General features: G+C 39.1%; 2 protein-coding genes across 4 annotated transcripts in view; both read left to right on the top strand.

Moving 5' to 3' along the window:
- The first annotated feature begins 1,032 nt into the window (after positions 1–1,032).
- LOC309705082 (uncharacterized protein) overlaps positions 1,033–23,466 on the top strand; it is a 143,005-nt gene continuing 120,571 nt past the window's right edge. For all 3 annotated transcript variants that reach the window (XM_082530655.1, XM_082530653.1, XM_082530643.1), the window contains exon 1: positions 1,033–1,087. In XM_082530655.1, the coding sequence (XP_082386781.1) occupies positions 1,045–1,087 (43 nt within the window). In that variant the 5' untranslated portion in view covers positions 1,033–1,044. The remainder of the gene's footprint in view (positions 1,088–23,466) is intronic.
- On the top strand, positions 10,176–10,904 carry LOC309705440 (uncharacterized protein). Its single transcript, XM_082531261.1, has 3 exons — positions 10,176–10,421; positions 10,508–10,625; positions 10,756–10,904. Exons 1-3 carry the CDS (start codon positions 10,320–10,322, stop codon positions 10,872–10,874), a joined length of 339 nt encoding a protein of 112 aa, XP_082387387.1. The 5' UTR covers positions 10,176–10,319; the 3' UTR covers positions 10,875–10,904.

Genomic DNA, 23,466 nt, shown 5'->3' with positions numbered 1-23,466 from the left:
GCTGGACCTTGGCTCATGTAATTAAATACATGGAATAGTGAAATTAATTACACAGACAAGTGTGAACTAATGCAGAATTAAATGGTCACATGTAATAGTTGGAGTGAGATGAGTACAGTATACTATTTATCCATAGAATTAACTTAATTATCTTGAGTCAAAATATTTGCTGCCAGCAGAAAGTGAAAATATCTATTACTGCAGAACTGGCTGCAAAATCTGTCTAGCAGGTTTGCTTCTTTTATGTCCTCGTTTGCTGACCATCTTATTTAAAACAGAGAATAATGAGCAAAAATCATGATCAAGCACAGCCTAACTATATCCATTTTCTGAAAACTTATCTGCCCTGATTCTCTCTTGTGTATACATTGTCTTAAACCCACTTTTGGGACTCAAGGGTAAAGAAGAGGAGTGAACTCATAGTTTTATAGGGCGTCAGGAGGTGACTGTTGCCTTGTAGTCATTTATTTATTTTTACTTTCTGAGAAAGCGAGGAGTTTCAATGATGTTGAGTCATACTTGTTTTCAGTGATTTACAAACATTTACAGCAGACTTACAAACTTACAATGATCAAAAATCCTTGAGTATCCCACACATTGAACTTTAGAGACTCTGAATTCACATTTAGCAGTTGCCATATAGAAAGGAGTTGGACTGGGATGTAGGGATAATAGTGTATAATAGACATCTATTATTCTCAGTCAGACCAAGGCTGGATCACTATTTCCAAAGACAACAAAAAACAGCTGCTATATCTACAGGTGAATAGCCTGAAAACTAAAAAAAAACTAAAAAAAAACTAAAAAACCCTAAAAAACCCAAAAACAGTTCAATTGATCAATTAAGAATAACAAATACGGTAAATTAGAAAGAAATTGACAAAAAAGCAACAAAATATGTCAAATCTTTCATCAGTCACTGAACCATTTGTGCAAAGGCAAAGTTGCTTTATTCAAATGAGAAATAAGGATCAAGAATTTCCTCATAACTGAAGTGAGTGAGAGGAAAGAGGAGCTCACATCAGCTCAGCTTCAGTAACAACCATGTTCTTTGTCGCCCTGATCCTGCTGGGAGCTGCTACATCCTGTGAGAAACTTTGTTGGACTCACATAATAAACACATGAGTAATGACTATAATGTTGATTTTTGTAATAACAATGTAATGTTATTACAAAACTTTTTGTCTCCTGTTGAGACAAAAAGTTTTGCTTCCACTGTGTCATTAGTCTATTCGTCCCAGCTGTGTTTGCATGTGTGTGTTTGTGTGCGTGCAGGTGTGTGTATGTATAGTGTCAGGTCTCCTGTGTTCATTGTCAGATTATTGCTTTCTAGTTCCCAACTCCTAGTTTTCAAGGTTATGTTTTACATCTTAGATTCTTAGTGGTTTGTGTTTAGTTTCTTCTCCATTTGTATTTTTGTTTATCTTCTCAAGCAGCCTTTGAAAAAATGACTCATTTCTATTAAAACCTAAGTTCCAGCCTGTTGATTGTCTGTGTTTTGGGTCCACCTCATCTTCACCTCACAAGTTCTGCAGTAGCAGATTGTGACATAGAGAATTGAGCATGTCATTTAAACAGCAACTACTGCTTTTTGCTATTATTATTATTATTATTATTATTATTAATAGTAGTAGTAGTATTGAAGTTGTTGTTGTTTGTTTTTATTGTTGTTGTTATTGTTGCTGTTTAAGCACTAAATAATTTTAACAACTTAAAAAATTTAACTAAAATCATAAAATTCTGTCTATTTTAACAAGTAAAAATAAAAAAGCCTTTGCATGATTCATCAAACAAATCAAGTCTGCACAAACTAAATGTAAAATATATATAAAACAGAGTAAAAAAGATGGTAGATATTACAGCTTTATCCAAAAGTAAGGAGGAGTCAATGCAAAACTCAGATGTCTTCTACCATTACTTATCTGATTGCAGAGAGAGACAACAACAGAGGACTCAATTTATCAGGACTCAATTTAACATTTTAATAATAATAATAATAATAACAATAAAAAACTAATCATGTCATAAATTCTATTCAGGCTCTTTACTCTTCCTTTTGTCAAAGAACTTCATATCACACCAGTGATTAAGAGATTCCTCTGGAATCACATCCAGCAGCTCCTGGATGGTCTGGATTAGACAGTAACCTGGTAAAGGACTGGAATGGATTGCAAGCCATTATGACAGTGCTAGGATCTTTTATTCTCATTCAGTCTGAGGCCAGTTCACCATGTCCAGAGAGAACAGCAAACAACAGGTGTATCTGCAGATGAACACTCTGAGAACTGAAGATTCTGCTGTTTATTACTGTTCTCTACACTCACAGTGACTGAAGTTGTTTGAGCCATTGTACAAAATCTCACAGTCCTCTGCATATTTTATTTATCTGGCATTATAATTTAGTAAAATTAGCATTCCAAATACTAACATTACTTCCAATACTATTACTATTTCTAGTAGGAAGTCGTTTTTTGTACTTGTCTTAGAAGTAATGACACATTCTTTATCTTTCTTTTAGATATGCTCTACATTCTTGTCTCCTCAAGCAATCATGTACAGTAAGTGATGTCATCATACTATTTTCAGTTAACATGAAAAAAAAATTATATATATATATATATATATATATATATATATATATATATATATATATATATATATATATAGTATTGTCCATTATGTTAATTTTTCATGGTTCATGTTTTTAATGGGTAAGTTAACCATCATAGTTACATTCAATAACACAACCTTTGTCATAAAAATGTTGCTATGCAGTCTGCTCAAGAAAAACATATACTATTGGATTTAAATGTGACCTATTTAAAATATGCAAATGAAAACGTTAGTTAAAAGGGAGTGGTGTGTCTGTGTGTTCAGTGTGAGGACCAAGGAGCTCACATCATTTCAACATCAATCATGTTAACTCTGACACTGCTGCTGGCTGCAGGATCCTGTGAGCAAATTTTCATGGATTCACTCTAAAAACTCTTTTAACACCGATTGATTAAATTAATAATGCCAATAATGTTAATATCTGTTTCCACAGGTGTGCACAGTATCGATCTTATCCAGCCAGAATCAAGGGTCGTGCAGCCTGGACAGTCTTTGACCATCACCTGTCAGGTCTCTGGTTATTCTTTGACTAGCTATGCAACATGTTGGATCAGACAGTGTGAAGGAAAGCAACTGGACTGGATGAACTGCATGTGGACTGGTGGGAACACTGCCAACAATGATGCTTTAAAAAACAAGTTCAGCGTCAGCAGAGACACTTCTGCTCAAACAGTGACAATAACAGGACAGAATCTGCAGCCTGAGGACACAGCTGTTTATTACTGTGCACGTTACAACACAGTGATACAAACCAGTGACAGACCTGCACAAATACTCAGCAGCAAGCAACACACTTCAACACAAATGCTGTAAAGTGAATATGAATAATGTCTAGAGTTTGTTGATAGTGAAGATACCGAAAACCTTCCAAAACATGGGAAACAATAATAGAAAAACAGAAAGTTTTTCAAGGTCAGTTTACCATTTCCAAAAACAACAGTAAATCTATACTTAAACAGGCATGGAAACACTGCTTTTTACCAACAGAAAATAAATAACAAATAAAAAAAAAAAAACTGACTCACATACATGTTTGTCTGTCTGCAATGGTGCCACCTGAAGGTGTGAATCAGGTGGAGGAGGGGAAAAAGGCACTGCTGGTAGTAATTCTGGTCCACTAGTATCTCATTACCAATTCTATCCTATACTAAAAGTACTGGAAGCTCTTCTTTCTTAATGTCACTTTTACAAAAACATTTCATTAAATTATTTTTTAAACTCATTTTAAACTTTTCGTAGCAGCTACTTAAAGGTTTTTTTTTAAATGGACTACACTATCAACACCCTGACGTTAAAAGGGCAGAATCTACAACTTGCAGACACTGCAGTGCATAACTGTACCCCACAGCCACAGTAACATAAAGTGCCTGTGTATTTGTAGCATGGAGTCACCAGAGGAGGTGCTCTCAGACCACTATAGAGTTTAGTGAACAGTACTGAGAAACCAAGTTTAACACAGTTTCAGATGTAAAGCTTTTGAAAGCCTCCATCAGATAGAAATTTGTTTCTTTGACTTTCTCAATGGCAGTGAGCAAAATAAAACACCCATTATTTCAGAGGTGTCTGCACAGTCCATTTACTTGTTCATGTACATTTAATGGAAGCCAGTACTTGGATGTTGACAGTCTAGTGTGTCTCTGGAAATTCTTGTAACTGCAGTGCTTGCCCAACAGTGTAGAAAAAGTGATATTTTCACTGTAACAACCACACCATGTTTATTGAATTATTTAATAAATTCAAATGCAAATATAAATTACTTGTAACGCCGTGATTCCCATCACTGTATATGTCTGAGCTGAAGGTAATCACATGAGCATCAGCACCCACACTTACTAAACTACTGTGGTTGGAGAGGGTGATGGTAATTAGATGTTTTTCTTATGTGGGAATCATTTGGGCTCACTCCTCTGATAAGTAAGTTTAGTACAGTGTAAAAATCACTGAACGACACAGAGATGCCGACAGTTTAAATTAATTTCTCTACATTTGTCTAGAACTTTTTTTCATCCTGTTGAATTCTTGAAGAAAGAGCAATGGAAATAGCTGTAAACACTTTACATCTAGTGCAGGATTTAAAGTCCATTACAGCTTTAATAGTGAGAAGCTCATATTGTAGCTTCAGTTTACTCTATTAGTGTAAAGTAGCAAACAAAAGGGGACCTGAGATCTATACTAATGTTTTAATTTCTCTAGATCTATGTAGTGTGGATCTGTGCAGATCTATATAGTCTGCTCTAGTTTTTTCATCAGAATTGATGAGACTGAAAATGAGAGATCAAGTTTAAAAAGAAAAATCACACTTTTCACTTTTTACACAAGAGAAAGTGTAGCATATAAAATAGTAACTGAAAAAAAGTACATTGAGAGTACATTGAATCATATTGAATTTTTGCAATGCAAAGCCCCTTTATTTAAATGACCACCATGATCTTTCTCATAATTGTGAAGCCTGTGACTGCTTCAATATTTGGACAGAAGAGCTTCATCATCAACCATGTTCTCAGTAGGTCTGATCCTGCTGCTGGCTGCTGCATCCTGTGAGAAGATTTCCTGAATTCACAACACTATATACAATAGAAATGCTAAATATTTCAAAGCCCGTCGGAGCAGGCACGCTTCGTTTTGCACAACTACTTTTAAATCCCGGTAGCACTGCAACCACGTAAGCTAGCGCAATAGATTTTTTGCATATGAAACCAGAGGAGTTGTACTTACATCTTATGTCATCAGCTTGTCCTAGGTCACGGTTTCCTTCCATGTATAGTTTTGCAAAACTTGGATAAAAACCACTTGCAGCAAAAAAAACCCCAAAATATTCCAGAAACATGCTTTGCTGATCCGATCAGCTGTTCGTAACACTTCCTAGGTTGGAATAGATGTCAGCGCGAACTATTGTATGTCCAGTCAAAGGAGCTTGCAAAGAAAAGCGTCTGGACTTCTTTAAGTTGCTTGAAGACGTTTCACCTCTCATCTGAGAAGCTTCTTCACTTCTAAGATCAAATGGCGGAGAGTCCCAAATTTAAACCCATGTGGATTTAAAACTGATCCTTTGTCCCCCCAAAGAGGGACAAAGGACCCCTAGATGATTCTCTAATCACATGAGCCAAGGTGTGAAAACGGGTGTGGGTCACAATCAGCCAGGGTTTCGGGTGAGCTCATTGTGAAACCTGGCCCCACCTTATCATGCGATTTCCTGAGGTCAGATGGCCCAGGATGTGAGTGAGCGTTAAGGCACCACTCTTGCTGTTTGGACTTTCAATAGATCTGCAAATTTCAGTATTTTAAGCTTTTATGGAATTGTGAGTTTGTATGAGCCTGTTGTATGAACAAAAGAACTCAACATATTAACTCTAATAAGTACTTAAAACCTACAACCTCCACTGTTCATAAAGGATATGCCCGCCACTGGAATAACTGTCTGAGTACAAAGCAAAAATAAGACAGTGGAAGGGCACTGGGGAGGGGGTTGTACTGAACACTAGAGGGCACATAATGACAAGTTCCTCACCTCTGTCAGTTTCACTTAAGTTTAAAAAGAAGAAAAAAAAGGCAATCAACTGTTCAGCCACAAACTTTACTAAAACCTTTGGAGACAATTTGAAGTTTGTAAATGAGCCTAACATTATCACGAAAGTCAGGGATTTTTTTTTTCATAAGGTTTTACCAGTGTTTCTTTTGGTTTGTTTTAATAATGGAGAACCAGTCACTACTCCTGTTGGTTTCTCTCTTTGTTTCAAGTTGTGTTCAAGGTCAGACCATAACAGAGTCTGAACCAGCTGTCAAAAGACCTGGAGAGTCACACAGACTCACGTGTACAACATCTGGATTTAGCTTTGGAAGCTCAGTGTGGAGCTGGATCAGACAGGCTCCAGGAAAAGGGCTGGAATGGATCGCATTTATACACACAGCTAGTACTCCTATCCATTACTCCCAGTCAGTCAGGGGTAGATTCACCATTTCCAGAGATGACTCCAGCAGTAAAGTCTATCTACAGATGAACAATCTGAAGACCGAGGACACAGCAGTGTATTACTGTGCCAGAGTGTACACAGTGAGTTAAATACTAGAGGAGCCATTCAAAAAATACTTCCTGTATTTATCACAACGACACAGAGCATTTGGCTCATGTAGTCCTCATCTCAATGAATATGCCATCATGTTTTGAAAATTGAATCCAAAATGCATTTCAACTGTCCAGGTTCAACACAAATTAACAGTGACTTCCAAATTCATTCTAATTTATCTCATAACATAATAGAAGCCAGAGAAGAATATAATTCTCTAATATCATTCATAGTTTTAGTCTCTACTTGCAAGGGGAAGATTTTTACTTATATTTTGTGTAAGAAAACCTACCAGCTTACCAAAAGGACAGGAGCAGGTTGTGAGAAGTTACAACATTGCTAAAGTCTGTTATTTTTTTACTATTTTTTTTACTTATTTTTTGGCAGAGTTTATCAGTTTATCCTAAACACGATCTAGTTCAAAATTCATTTGATCGGTATAAAAATGAATTTAGTCAATGTTCAAGGCTCATCATTAAAATACTTGTAGATAAATCCAGACTCTGTTGAGATAAATCTGTGTCTGTGTCAATCCCACACCTGTTTAATAGCCCACTCATTTAATAGCCCTTTGTGACCATGGCTACAGAAGTTTTACTCTTGCAAAAATTATAGGTCGACCCTTTCAGGTAACATTGACAGTTACCTAAGATTCACAGTTCTGCAGGCTGTTTGGAGCCTTTGAGTTCAGATTTGCTGAATCACTGAAGTGCACTCCTGTGTATGTTAATTTTATACAACTTGCTCATGACAGCCCACATACAAATGACAGCACTTTTGTTAATATTAGCATTTGACTTAAAAGCTACAGTTCACATATTATTAGGTTAATGTTTTAACAACCATTAGCATTTTAGCATATACCCTGCTGGTAGCACACTAGATGGAGTAAGGTAATGTTAAGGTGTGAATGTGAGTGCGAATGGTTGTCTGTCCCTGTGTGTTGGCCCTGTGACAGACTGGCAACCTGTCCAGGATGTACCCTGCCTCTTGCCCTATGACAGCTGGGATAGATTCCAGCACCCCCTGTGACCCTTAAAAGGATAAGCAGATGGATGGATGGATGGAATTTCATTAATATCTTTAAAATAATAGCACCACAAAAAAATTTTTTTGCAGCACAAACCTGTGACATCAACTTTTGTTTGATTTGGGTGATGTGGGGGGCTGGTTGACCTTTTGACCTTTACATTTTCATTAATATCTTTAAAACAGAGGTAGCACAAACGACAATTTTAGCAGCACAAACCAGCACAAACGTAGCACAGTTGATTGACACCAGTTTTGTTTGATTCCATTAATGTGGGGGGGGCTGGTTGACCTCTGATGACCTCTACAAATTTTCTTGAATATCTTTAAAATGATAGCAGCACAAACGACAATTTTAGCAGCACAAACCAGCACAAACGTAGCACAAACGTTTGATACCACTTTTGTTGGATTTGGGTAATGTGGGGGGGGGCTGGTTGACCTTTTGACCTTTACATTTTCATTAATATCTTTAAAACAGAAGCAGCACAAACGGCAATTTTTGCAGCACAAACCAGCACAAACGTAGCACAGTTGATTGACACTCATTTTGTTTGATTTAATTAATGTGGGGGGGCTGGTTGACCTCTGATGACCTCTAGAAATTTTTATTAATGTATTTAAAATGATAGCAGCACAAACGAAATTTTTGCAGCACAAACGTAGCACAAACGTTTGATACCACTTTTGTTGGATTTGAAGAAGGTGGGGGGGCCAACTTAACTCACATAGACAGAAGTTGTATGAACAGGCTGATTCATCTACACTGACAGTGACAAGAGCCAATTTTAACAACTATACAAAATACTTTAAAATTTATGTTAGTTATATTGTTTTTCTTTTTTTTTCTTAGGAAAATGCAAACGCTGATCCTGAGTCAGATCATTAGCAATAAAGACAAAGATAAAGATAACAGACAATCACAAAAATGGACTCCAGGAGAGAGACTTCCGGTACTATGTAGAGGGGGGACGTATGTGCGAGGGCTCCCGGTTCACATCTTAAAACTATATTTTTATAACTAACTGGTTGTGTACACTTCGACACATTTGTATGTCTAAGTCAATTTAACTAACTTTGAAAATATTGAGTATGTCTAAACAAGCCAATTAATGCACAAACTCTGGATACACATGCTGCAAACAAGCTAGCATCCTTTGCAGCTAACAATGTGTTGACATTAACAATCCTTGTTTATGGACAAGAGTAAGAGAAGGGACACCACCAGATCTTTACAATGTTTGTTCACCTCTATGTACACAAGAGTTGAAATTTTCCAAATTGTGCACTTAAATATGCTCATTGCTTACCTTTTTTTCCTGGTTATTCTTATGGTGTAATCGCCTTAGTTAAACATGGTGAATGGTATTGATGTGGGGGCGGCTGCTGTGCGATTCATTAGCTGGAATGTGAAGGGTTTGAATGGGCCTGTCAAAAGAGCTAGGATATTTAATCATCTTAAGCATCTAAAATGTGACATTGCATTTCTCCAGGAAACCCACCTGTTGGTAAAAGATCACATCAGACTTAAGAAAGGATGGGTAGGAAAAACGTTCCATTCGAGCCTCAACTCAAAAACATGTAGAACAGCCATACTAATCCATAAAATAACTCAATTTAATGTACCCACTGTTATTTCAGACCCGCAGGGGCGATTTGTGATGGTTTCAGGACTCCTATACCATAAGCCTGTGGTTCTGATAAATATTCATGCCCCGAAATGGGATGATGATAAGTTTATTAGTAAAATATCATTAATTCCAGATATGAACTCAAAACAGCTGATTTTTGGTAGAGACTTGAACTGTGTGATGAACATAGCACTTGACCGCTCCAGTTGTAAACCTACAAATCTCTCCAAAAAAGCCAAATTATTATCCATTTTTATGGCCCAAATAGGATGTGTTGACCCCTGGCGGTTTTTATTTCCACAACGTAAATCATTTTCCTTTTTCTCTAATGTACATCACTCATATAGTAGAATAGACTATTTTTTCATTGACCAGAATCTCCTCCCCTTAGTCAAGAAAACTGAATATTTAACCATTGTTGAGTCAGATCATGCTCCTGTACTTTTAGATCTTGTGTTTCCTTTTTACCAATCAGAACATCCACCCTGGAAATTAGACAGGACTCTCCTGGCAGATAAGGGTTTCTGTGAAACGATATCAAAAAAAATACATGACTTTCTCATTTTCAACCAGAAAGATAATGTTTCACCTTCCCTCTTGTGGGAAGCATTAAAGGCTGTAATCAGGGGAGAAATCATCTCATATTCATCTAGAAAAAACAAAATGAATCGAATTAGGCAAGAGGAACTAACTAAACTTAGTGATGTGACGTTCTGTATCGAGGCTTTGAAGCTTGTGTCGAGTAATTGAGGGAGCGTTTCCGCGATGCGCGTATCGAGGCTTGCTTCATTTATGGGAGGAGCTGAAAATGATGACGTCCAAAGCCTCGCTGCCCGGCTGTACCACGTGACTGGTTCATGAAGTGGTTCGAACTTTGCCGCGAGATATGACAGCGATATAAACCCCTCAGACTTCATTCAAAAATGTGGGTGTTTGATGGAGAGTTGCGGTTAGTGAGAGTTTGGAGACAGTTTGGAGGTTTATGAGAGTGAGGAGAGAAAGTCAGGAGAGAATGGAGCCAGCTAAGAAGAGGAGGATGTCCTCCCCTGTGTGGGAACATTTTGATCTTATTCCTCCCAACAAGGTATGTAAATTTCTACAGAAGATGTATTTTCATAATACTGATGGTGCAATACAATTTATGTTAAGCTGTCTTGACTTTTGTACAAGGTGAAGTGTTTGCTATGTGCCAGGGAGCTGGGATATAACAACAACACCTCATCCATGCTTAGGCACTACAGAGCTTTGCATGAGAATAAGGGGAACACCGATTGTGGAGCAAGACCAGGTGAGCCATCAAATGCCATGATAATATAGCATGCAGTAATGTTACTAAATGATATAACAATATCACACAATGCAATAAGTTATGTGTGTGATATTTATATTTGTGCTTTGTCTTTATTGTCTTTCCTCAGGAGAACAATCTCAAATAGATGAAGACCTGGTTAGCATGGTGATTGAGGACTCCCAGCCATTTAGCATTGTGGAGGACAAAGGATTCAAAAGATTTGTTAAATCATGTTCTCCCCACTAAAAAGGTCATAAAAGCAGTGAAAATTTAGTTTTTAGAGAATAAAATGTGAACAGGCAGGACTGAGGCTCAAAGCCTCAGTGTGTAGCTGTCCATACCTCAACGTTACAAAAGCACAACCACTGTCCACACCCCAACCACACCTCACCTCACAGTAAATGAGCATTTCCATTTTAAGCATTTCCAAATAATCATTTTCCATACTGCCAGTGTAAATATACACAGTATACTGCCATCACTACAATATACATGTTTTACACACTCCTTTTGTTGTTGACATTTACAGGCTGTGTGCAAAAGGCCACACTCTTCAAATTCATGCCAACTAATATTTTTACGTCCAGTAGGTGTCCTACTAGAGCAAATGAAGCTTCAAGAAGCTTTGCGCTGGGATGAACCAATTGGATGAAAAGCTTCAGTGCTTCATGAAGCTTCATCTGCCCATCACTAACTAAACTATCTCTATGTTAGATGTTCTGTATTCTACTTCTAGTGATGGCCCGCTTGAAGCTGACGCTCCGGAGCGTGTGTCGAAAAAAAACAACACACTGGTTCAGAAGCACTGTGTCGAGGCTTGCTTCGTTTGGCAAAAGTCACGTGACCAGTGACGTCCGAAGCTTCATTACGCACGTAACTGCTTCGGTACCTGATTCAAACGGATATAAGGAAGTGAATCATCCACGGGATTCGTGGAGTGTGTTGATGGTGACAGATAGCAACGAGGTGATCATTCCACTGACAGATATGGAGCCAGCAAGGAAGAGAGGACGTTCTGGCGTGTGGAAATATTTTGAGTTGATTTTGCTCAATTCATTTTATCTGCCGAAGTGAAAAACTTGAAATGTCCAAAATCATGTTTTCATAATGTAAATATCATCACAGCATATGACTTTAGGAACACTTCCATGTGAATTAAAGCTAATGAAGACTACAAAAATGTATTTGGCACTATACGTACATTACATTGCTACAGTTTAGAAAATCATTTTGTTTATTGTTTTTAGGTGATAGTCTGCAGGACCCAGGAATACCTGCATATCTACCAGCTTGCAGTGTGGTTCCTGCACTCCACAGCCTCTTCTGTTCCATGCAAGTGGATTTTCTCCAGGGCAGGAGAAACTATTTCTAAGAAAAGAAACAGACTCAGCCAGCGCACAGTAACACTAATCCTCTTTTTAAATGTAAATAACAAAAGGGCTACCTTACATAGATCATGTTTTTACTTTGCAAGTTCTTGATTAGGGGTGGGTTTTGATTATCGCCTTTCTGATTACAATCCATGCTAAATTGAATAAAGTGATATTGATTCATTACAATCCTGTGTCGATTTGTAAATTAACGTTATTATGCCTGAAACGCCAGCATCTCAGGTTAAACCTCACAACATGTCGTCAAACACCATGCAGCTAAAACAGTAACTGGGAGCAGGTTTACGGATTCTGCATACAAACGTGAACACAGAGCGCGGACCCGACGCGTCAGAGTCAGATTTTGATGTGTCGTCGGGTCCGCGCTGTGTTTGCCTCTTTTTTTTTTCGCTGGCTTCTGCAGCTGCAGGTTTCATAACTCTCTGTTTACATCTCTAATTAAGTCCCACATGTGTCAGCTTTCTTTTAATAGATACGAAATTATGGATATATACTGTTAAATGATCAGACTTGTAATATTTCTGACTGAGGCAAAACTTTCCAGATTCCAATCAAATTGAATCGGATCCTGTATCGAATCAAAAGGATTCTACAAATCAGTGACGATGCAGCCGTACTCAGCCCCCTAAGCATTTTCCCTTTCCAGTTCACAATCAATCCCACCCCTAGGTCAAAAATATGTATAGGAATTGGCCTAATCTAATATTTTGTATGAACCTGTCCAGCTGTCCAGTGATTAAACGACAAGTAGATGGAGGCAGGACTTCACAGCAGGGGCATACTCCATAATGTGCTGTGCATTATCATATGTATATTATATATATTGCTCACTTATTGTATTTACCAACATCAAGGAGTTATGAGCAAAGAAAGGCCACACCATAGTGCATGTTCAAATAGGGAAAGTTTATTGATCAAAATGTATTACGCAGATACGCATTACATTTTTTTCAGCCCCCCAATCGAGAAAACAAAACCAATTACATGTTCAAAGCAACGGAACGGTGGCCCAATATCAGAGAGAACTCCACTCTTGAGTGAGCAGTGATGATTGAGCAGTCCGTTTTATTTTGCAGATTCAAGCTGCTCTTCAAAATTTTCACCACCAGATGTCACCGGAGAGGACTGTGTTGAAAAGCTTCGAGTAATGAACCGTTTTTCAATACAAGCTTCAGTGCTTCGGAAAGCTTCATTTGGCCATCACTATCTACTTCTGTCATGAAACGCTGTGTGGCAGGCAGGAGATGAGGACTCAAAAGTGCAGGACTCAGAATCAGGGGATGAACTCAAAATCACAGCTTTATTGGCTGGTCACAGAAAAACAAGCATACAAAGTAAACTAAGCTAAACAGGGAAACACAGGGAGATCCACACAGCATGAGGGACGACACGACACTAACTCAGAGAAACACAGGGTTTAAATACACTGGGGAGTAACGAGGGGAATGAGACACAGAAGGAGGGCACAGCTGGGAGAAATCAGGACTGATGAGACAAGCAAAGCAGGACGCATTCACATAAGACCTTCAAAGTAAAACAGGAAGGATCACACAGAGACGCGAACTTGACACAGTGGAGACAGCAACTAAGAAACACAGAGACATAAACCATAAGGCAGAGGACTCTAATAACCGAAAGACACAGAGGGGAACTCAAACATGCAGACACAGACTTACACAGAACAGAGGGGACACAGAGAAACATGAAGGGTAAGGGATCGAAACTAGAAACCATAGAATAACTCACAAGTACAATAATACAAACATCACAAAGAACTAAAAACGCTGGGTCAGGAGACCCAGGACCGTGACAACATCTCCTTCTCCTGAGCTTTATAAAAGGAAGCTGGATCTCCAAACACAATGCAATTTGCTGTCAACTGAAAAAACTGAACGCCTTCTGTTAAAATCACGAGGTTATGTATATGAGCCGCACAACAAATTATACAAATACGAAAAGATGATGGTGAGCTAACTATTAACCCTGAAGAAATTAAAGAAACTTTCACTACGTTCTATTCAAATCTTTATACATCTGAGACCAGTGCTGGACTGGGACAAAAAATCAGCCCGGGCATTTTGACTAGAGACCGGCCCACCAAAAATGTGACGTCAGTCAGGGGTAAAACTGCAAAGGATTCTGGGAACTTGTGGCAAGAGGTACTAGCGCATGCAGGCTTTCAATTGAACTCAGTTACATAGTGATAAAAAGAAACATAAAAAATGGCAAGAAGCTGTTGTATTATTAACAGCAATAGCCGGTGTTGTGCCAAAAACTGATTTCCGGTATTTGCCAAAAACTGATTGCTCGTATTTAAATTGCTATGAGTAACTTGTTGGGCTATAATATGTGAAAAATGTCAAATGCATCCCTCATCAATGACATAAAGTCATCTCTCCATCTCCATCTCCTGCTCTTTTATTTCTCTCTTGCTCCATCTCTCTCTGCTGCTCTTCTGTCTCCTCTGTCACAGACTTCTCCATTTTTGATAATAAATCAGCCTGGTGCAACATGTAAGGATTGGCAAAATTTGTTAAGATTTTGAGGAGTTTGAGAAACTAACCTTAAGCATAAAATAACATTTACTATCAGTAACTTCATCGCACCTGCCCAGCAGTATATAAACTCCGTCATGCTAGCTAGTACGCAGTACCAGTTATTCTAAGCGACTGTAAAAAGTCAGCACAAGGAAACAAACTACAACTAAACTTGGTTTATATCTGACACAGATAGACAGCAGGTCATAACTTCTTAACTGAAGTTCAGTTGCTCTGCCACTATGACCGGCGGCCGCCTCGGGTCTCTCCTCCTCTTGCCTCCCCTTTCCCTTATCCACCTGCTGGCCTCCACCACTTGCTGATGTTGCTTAATCTGTGGAAGCTATGCCATAGCTACCGCCAAACAATTCAGTTATTTTTAGATATTTGGCAGCATCTGCCTGAAGGGCTTGTTTCTTTTTGGCCCTAATATTTCTGCACCTCCTTTCCTTTTTTTGTTCTCCATTTTCTTTAGTTCGTCTATAAGATTGCTAAACAAGGGGGAGGGTGCATCCGACCTCCTCGGCTGTAATTGGTCCAGCCCAGAGTCGATCATGACCAATTGGCCAATCCAACACCTTTTATTATTTATACCCTTCCAAAAAAAACAAAAAAACAAAAATGATCGGCCCATAAAAACAAAAACCACCGGGCAAATTCCCGGTATGCCCGATGGCCAGTCCAGCTATGTCTGAGACTACAAGTGACTGCTCTGATATGGAGCATTTCTTTAATAATCTTCAGGTTCCTCTTGTAACAGTGGCCCATAGGACTGAAGCTGAACTTCCACTCAGTCATGTAGAAATAGGTACTGCAATAAAGGCGATGCAGAATGGCAAGGCACCGGGCCCTGATGGGCACCCCACTGAGTTCTATAAAAAAATTTCTGACAAGCTAACAACAATTTTACTTGATGTCTTTAATGACTCTTTGTCTTGTGGCGATCGTGGCTCAAGAGTTGGGCGTTCACCTTGTGATCGGAAGGTTGCCGGTTTGAGCCCTGGCTTGGACAGTCTTGGTTGTTGTGTACTTGAGCGAGACAAGGCCTACTGGTGGTGGTCAGAGGGCCCGGTGGCACCAGTGTTCGGCAGCCTCGCCTCTGTCAGTGCACCCCAGGGTGGCTGTGGTTACAGCTTGCCATCACCAGTGTGTGAATGGGTGGATGACTGGATGCGTAAAGCGCTTTGGGATCTTTAGGGACTAGTAAAGCGCTATACAAATACAGGCTATTTGTGGGTCACTTCCACAGTCAATGACTGAAGCATCTCTTTTCCTTTTGCTGAAATCAGGTAAAGACAGCACAGAACCTGGTTCATACCGTCCTATCTCACTCCTAAACTGTGATGTAAAAATGCCTAGAAACCACAGTCCACGACGTAATATCTGCAGACGAAACTGGCCGTCACTCCTTTACAAATGTCCATCGGCTCCTTAATGTTATCCACTCTCCTGCATCCAGCGTGGTGCCTGAGGTGGTTATTGCGCTGGGTGCAGAGAAAGCATTTGATAGGGTAGAATGGCGTTATTTATTCGCTTGTTTAAAAAAAGTTTGGTTACGGCCCCAAATTTATTTCATGGATAAGACTTTTATATACATCACCCAAAGCTTCTATAATCATAAATGATAAATGTTCACGTTATTTTAAGTCGACAAGGGGTACCCGTCAGGGCTGTCCAATCAGTCTATTGTTATTTGTCCTGGCCATAGAGCCCCTCTCTATTACACTCAAAATCTTGCCATCAATTGTGGGTATCCATAGGATGGATAAAGAGCATAGAGTGTCCCTTTATGCAGATGATCTGTTAATGTATGTATCTGATCCTGTTTCATGTGTCCCCAATATTATTCACACCTTAAGCAGCTTTGGCTCCTTCTCTGGGTACAAACTGAACTTCAGTAAAAGCGAATGTTATCCTGTAAACCATCTGGCTCTTCAAATACAGAATAGTGCTGCACCTTTCAAAACAGCCAAAAATGACTTCAAATACCTAGGCATAAATATAACAAGAGATCTGCATAATCTCTATGAAGAAAATTTCTGTCTGTTATTTGAAAAGGTCAAATCAGACTCAAAGAAGTGGAAGCCACTTCATTTGTTGTTGGCAGGGAAGGTAAATTGTATAAAAATGAACATACTCCCCAAGTTTCTTTATCTTTTTCAGTGTATCCCACTTTACCTTCCAAAATCATTTTTAAATCTATTGATAAAGCTCTCGTCTCATTTACACTCAACAAAAATATAAACGCAACACCTTTGTTACTGCTCCCATTCCCCATGGGATGGACGTAGAGACCTAAAATTCATCCCAGATACACAATATAACCATCCCTCCCAAACAGTGGTCACAAATCAGTCCAAATGTGTGGTAGTGGGCACATTGAGATAATCCATCCCACCTCACAGGTGTGCCACATCAGGATGCTGATCTGACATCATGAGTAGTGCACAGGTGTACCTCAGACTGCCCACAACAAAAGGCCACCCTGGAATGTGCAGTTTTGTCTCACAGCAAAATGCCACAGATGCCACAAGCAATGAGGGAGCGTGCAATTGGCATGCTGACAGCAGGAATGTCAACCAGATCTGTCGCCCGTGCTCTCAAGGGGTCAAAGGAGAGATTCTTTGCTGTTTAGGATACATTGCTAAAACATTTAGAGAAAATTAAAACCATACCCACCTGAAAGATGCTTGACAGCTGCCGTAAATCCTTTTTTTGTGTGTGATTGGGATTAATTTTGTGTAAACTATTCCCCTTTAAGTGCACATTTTCAAATATGGTGAATTTCCTTGTACCTCACTTAAATTCACTTTATTCATTTATTTATTTTAATTTCTTTCCTCTTCTGGATCGGTGTCCAATATGTTCTTGGGGTAGGGTAAATATATAAAAAGAAGCATTGTGGCCTTGCTATATCTATGTCTTTGTACTACATTGTTGATGCTCAATAAAAAAAGTTAAAAAAAATAAATAAATCACAAAAATTCAAAACTTATCATTTTTAATATTATTTTTTGGAATCACTTCTTGATGTATAAAAAAAAAGAAGGGAAAACAGTGCGATCAGTGATGACTCCAGCTTAGTGTGTAAACTAAAAAGTAGCTCAGATTTAAACAGCCATAAAACAATCCTGGAGCTTGTGTTTTTAAAAGCATTGATCTTCATTGCTGTTAATTATAATTTTAAATGTATAAAATGTAATATATATATTCTTGAGTGAAGTACAGTGTCTTTGAGTAAAACCTATTTCATTATTCACCTCTTCTCTCCTAATGTTGAGGAGGAGCTGATGCAAATATCCTTTCTTCTGCCTCCACTTATCAGACTGCTCAAAGCATGCAGGGAATAGTGGACAGACAGTTACTCAAGATGGATTGTAAGACAGCGCTGATACTTTTGACTGTCTGCTGTGCAGGTAAAGCTTTTACCAAAAAAAATTATTTGCAGTAATGTATATTCTGTTTAAATTCTCTCTCTTTATTTCTATTGACAGGTGTTGATGGTCAGACTCTAACAGAGTCTGAACCAGCAGTTAAAAGACCAGGAGATTCACACAGGCTGACCTGTACAGCCTCTGGATTCACGTTCAGCAGCTACTATATGGTCTGGGTCAGACAGGCTTCTGGAAAAGGACTGGAGTGGATTGTTTTCATTTACTCTGATAGTAGTGGAGCATTCTACTCTGATTCAGTCAGAGGCCGGTTCGCCATCTCCAGAGACAACAGCAGAAAGCAGCTGTACCTGCAGATGAACAGTCTGAAGCCAGAAGATTCTGCTGTTTATTATTGTGCTTGAGACTCACAATGACTGGAGCTTGTTTAGCAGCTGTACAATATGTCAGGAGAAATAAGAATAAACAAGTTTTAGAGGAAAATACCAATAGAAACTCCACTAACTGGATGTCTTTGGATTGTGGAAGGAATCTCCACGTCGGTTGAGTGTGGAGTAAGTACATATGAGATCATGAGGGTGGGAATGGATGTTTGTGTCTGTGTGTGCCTGTATGTCTGTGTCTATATGTCAGGTTGGGTATCAGACGCCACCTCTCTGGGGACATCTCAGGCCCTCCAAGGTTTGGAGGCCTATCTCCACCCACCACCACTTCCCCTGCCGGTGGCGGACTCCCTCAGGTGTCGGTGCGTTGGTGGTTCTTTGTGTCTGGGGGTGGGCGTCCGGGTACACACCGGCTCACTCCTTGGCGGCCGCTTATTGGGGCTCGCTTGGGCCATTTCGGAGGTGGGGTGCCCCCGGCCTCTCGGCCTGGGGCTCGGTCACTCAGGCACAGCTGGCTGCCGGCGGAGCTCACGGGCGCGTCACTGCAACTCCCCCTGGCTTCTGCTCCGCGGCTGCTGAATGAGCCCTCATCTGGGACTCTCCTTAGCTCTTGGGACAATTTGGGACAGTGGCGCGGCTGCCCCTCTGTGGGTCTTCCTTGGTCTCTTGTGTTCTGGGGGCCTCTGGATGTCTGGAGTTTTGATCTCCTCCATACCTGCTTCATACCATAGAGGACAGGGCTGTGGCTCCCCACACTCCCTAGCAGATCATTACATGGAGAAACCTTTGGAATGCAAGCATGCTGATCCACACAGGTATGCACACAGGTGTACACATGGGTACAGCTTCCTCGGCTGCTGCCTCAAAGCACATTGTGCGCTGTCTATCTTGTGTGCTGCACAATATCGTTTATTATTTAGTAACTATTGATATCTACTGCTAGCTAGTTTATTGTGATGGTGCTTTTTTTTTTCTTATTATGTTGCTCTTTGTTGTTTGCTTTCTCTTCTATTTTTTTTTCTCCATACAGGTGACCCAGGTGTTTTTTTTTTTTTGTTTGTTTGTTTTTTTTTTCTCTCTTCCCCCCCTTCTCACCGTCTCTTCTCCCCTTTGGTTTTCTTTCTCTCCCTCTCTTTCTTTCATTCTTTCCCCCTGTCCTATCCCACAGTCATGTCTGTCCCGTTTGTAGCAACTGAAAATAAAATAAATTCATAATTATAATAAAGGTCAATCAAATGGACCAATATGGCAAGGCCATGATGATCCACTTGGTAAAATAAATCCGCTTGGCATCTTTCTTGGCCTTAAGACAACAATTCTGATGGCTATAGATCCAAACGGGACAAAAAAAAAAAAAAAAAGGAAGCCCGAATACGCAAAGAGAACATGATGAAATAGAAAATTTATGCCAACCGACGTATCAATATTTAACCTAAGGATTGTGCAGCCTGGAAAGCCTTTGACCATGACCTTTCAGGTCCCTTGTTATTCTTTAATTGAGAGCAGCTTTGCAACAGGTCGGCTCAGATAGGGAAATCAATGTACTAGGAAATTCTTTTCACTTACCCTTACACACACATAGAAAAATAAAAATTAACTAAATAAATGAATGACTAAAAAACAATGTGTGTGTTTATAAAACAATAAACACACAAATGAAAAGCAGTCTCACACAGCCTTTACAATGTGATTGTTAAAATCACTGTCTAGATAAAATAGAAATAACCATGTTTTAAAATTCTCAAAACTCAAAACTCTTGTGGCAGCTCTGATCAGGACACTAGAGGGCAGTCAGTGTTAAGTCTCTGTCTTTAGGTTGTGGTCACAGGGTGCTTTCTTTTCTTTCTTTCTTTTAATAGACTGAATAAGCTGATCTTTTTCCAACTCAAAACACTGAAGGACTTGGATTGTTTATCAGTCAAAATAAAATGTATTTTCAGGATACTCATATTAACAGATGTTACTGTTGCAACAGTTGAAACAAAGAATGCTACTCTATACTAATGCTAGCTAGTGCATCCACCTGTAAACTTGATGGGGTCAAATGTGCAACATGTCTTCCTGTAGCCTGTCCTCTCGAGCAAGTGAGTTTGGATTTAGAAAAACAGATCTTTTTTGTCTCTTTTTTCCACTCTCAGCTTAAACTCTGTCTGTTATAGCTAGTGGTCACTATAGCAGGAGAAACAGTCATGATGTTGAATATTTAAGAGCCTGAAGCATCTGAAGTACAAAGACTAGCTCCAGTTAAACTGTGCCAAACTGATCAGAAACTAACTTCAACAGGGCCGAGAAAATAAAGTTTCCAATTGTAGTGGATTAAAGTAAAAACATCCTCAAAACATTATTTATCATAAAACTTTTTGTTTACCCAAAAACATACTAACTACATATGATTTAAGACACATTTCTAAAGTACATTTAATATATAAACGTATCAGAAGACAAATAAGAACATTGCTGTGTGGTATGTTTGAAAATTTTTAAAAAAAGAAACTGCAAATAAAAGTTAGTAAAAATGGCCCCTGAGTTTGGAATTTTTCTGGGATTTTGATGTATCCTTTTGGATTTATGTACTTTATGTCCAAGCCTTATATTTAGTCCTCTGATTATGCTTTTGTTGTTCAATGATACTAAATTTGTTTTCTTTGCTTCTAGTCCTTGTTTCCTGATTCTGAGTTCTGCATGTGGGCCTGACTCCTGCCTGCTACGCAGCAAGCCTTGACAGTCAGTAGTCAGTGATGTTTTAATTACAGATTGTGTGTGTTGAGAAACCCCAAAACACCTTTTTATGAATCTCATCAGCAGGATATTGAGGCACAGAAAGAGAGCGACATTTTGTTAATTACCTTGGTGACTGTCCACAGATACTGCTGCGGGGCTTGAAGTCAACATTTTAAAAAAACAAAAACAAACATCTAACATAAAGTTAAAGCTAAACAGCAGTGGAATCAATGAAAGAAAATAAATATTAATCAGTTCTCCCTCTACTGAGAACAAATATATTTCAGTGCTGTGACAAAACTTATTGCCTTTAGGTAACAATTCGGTAACAATACTGAGCATTGCAAGACAAAAACTAGCTGTAATCAAAAGTTGAAAGAAAAAAACATCAAATAATTTATAATGAGGGCCTTTTGACACCTTTTAAACCCCTGAGATTTGAATTTAAACACAGAATTTGAATGTAAGAGGAGGAGCTTGATGTAAACAAATTATCAATGATCTTTTACATGATCATATTTAAAGGCGTGAAAACATACCTGAGTCACTGTCAACATGGCTTACAGAAAGTTAACACTTCTGTTGGTTGCTCTCATTGTTTCAAGTTGTGTTAAAGGTTGGACTATAACAGAGTCTGAACCAGCTGTCAAAGGACCTGGAGAGTCACACAGACTCACCTGTACAACATCTGGATTTAGCTTTAGTAGCGAAGTGTGGAACTGGATCCGACAGGCTCCTGGAAAAGGGCTGGAGTGGATTGCTTTGGTACACACATCTAGTACTCCTATCTATTATTCCCAATCTGTACTGGGTAGATTCACCATCTCAAGAGATGACTCCAGCAGTAAAGTCTATCTACACATGAACAATCTGAAGACTGAGGACACAGCAGTGTATTACTGTGCCAGGAGAGACACAGTGAGAGACAGTAACGGAGCCGTCACACAAAAAATACTTCCTCTTTTTATTACAACTACATAGCATATCTGACTTTGTATGTATTACATCTGGTTATATCTGGTTTAATTAAGAGGTCTTATCATATTTTAATATTTATCACTAAGTACATTTATATGTATATATTAGGGGTGCAACAATACTCGTATCGATATTGAACCGTTCGATACAGTGCTTTTGGTTCGGTACGCATATGTATCGAACAATACAACATTTTTTATTTATTTTATCAACTTTCCTTCTGACGATGCTGTCTGTGTTGAGCGCTCAGTGGATCTGCGTTCAACTACTCCGCCTAGGCTGCACTGTCGAGTGCAGATCCACTGAGTGCAGGGCAAGCTAGCAAGACAGAAGCTAAGCTAGTTGCAACATGGCAACTGCCTCAACGCTACCCGAAATTCAACCTCCCCCACCCTCATTCAGATGTGGCATTTGGAACTATTTTGGTTTTCATGTGAAGTATGACCCTGAAGGTAAGCGCGTCATGAACAAAAGTAAAACAGCATGTCGGATGTGCCACGCAATGCTCAATTGGTGGGAACTAGTGCAGTTAGCTTGTTAACGTGTTGACGCCGTCCAGCCCCACGCACGGGGCGATCCGCGGTAACTTGTCGTAATGTGTTAATGTTTAATGAGATTAATGCTACAAACTTTACCCGAGTCATTTAGACAGCCGTTAGCACATGATTCTCCTTATGGGGACCTGATATGTTTAATATGCTGCTGAGAATATAGCCCAGAAGAAGCGTATAGTATAGCTTTTATTTTGGAAAGAGCCATTTCTCTGTAATACACTCTCTTTTCCAAAGATGAGTGATTTCTCGATCAGATAGATTTATTTTATTTTTAAATTATTTTGTTGTTTCAGCAACATTACATTTAAAAACTGTACTTTTGAGTTAAAATATATATTTATAATTTTGATAAATGACAAATTAAAAAGACATAAACATTTTTTTGTATCGAAAAAATATCGAACCATGACACCAAAGTATCGAACCGAACCGTGAATTTTGTGTATCGTTGCACCCCTATTATATATGTGTTGCCTGGTAATACCCAAATCAATATAAAATAACCACTTGAAAACTTTGAAAGCAGGTTTCAGTCCATTACAAACAGGAATTTAATGTAAAGCTTATAAGGTGTTGATCCTACACTTAATGAAGATACAATTTCAACAGTGAAATCCAGGGGGGTCACGTGACGTCAATGGCGGAGTAGCTGTGTTTCTCGCCCGCTCCCGCAGCTTGGCATTTGTTTAGGCCTTTATATATGTCTTATTTGGTTAAAGTCTCTGTTTATTTCGACTTTTAAACTTCGTACAATGCCAAGCGCCCAGAAGAAGCTCAACCTCGGGTCGAAACTGGGCAAAAATCACCCTCCGCTCAGCGATCATGCTGCAGCGGTTATGGCGGAGGCCCAGTCGTCCCCACTTCTCGGCCAAATGGACGTCG

This window comes from Aulonocara stuartgranti (assembly GCF_965226115.1).
Source record: "Aulonocara stuartgranti genome assembly, chromosome: 4".
Lineage (NCBI taxonomy): Eukaryota > Metazoa > Chordata > Actinopteri > Cichliformes > Cichlidae > Aulonocara > Aulonocara stuartgranti.
This window is presented reverse-complemented; position numbering and strand designations above follow the sequence as displayed.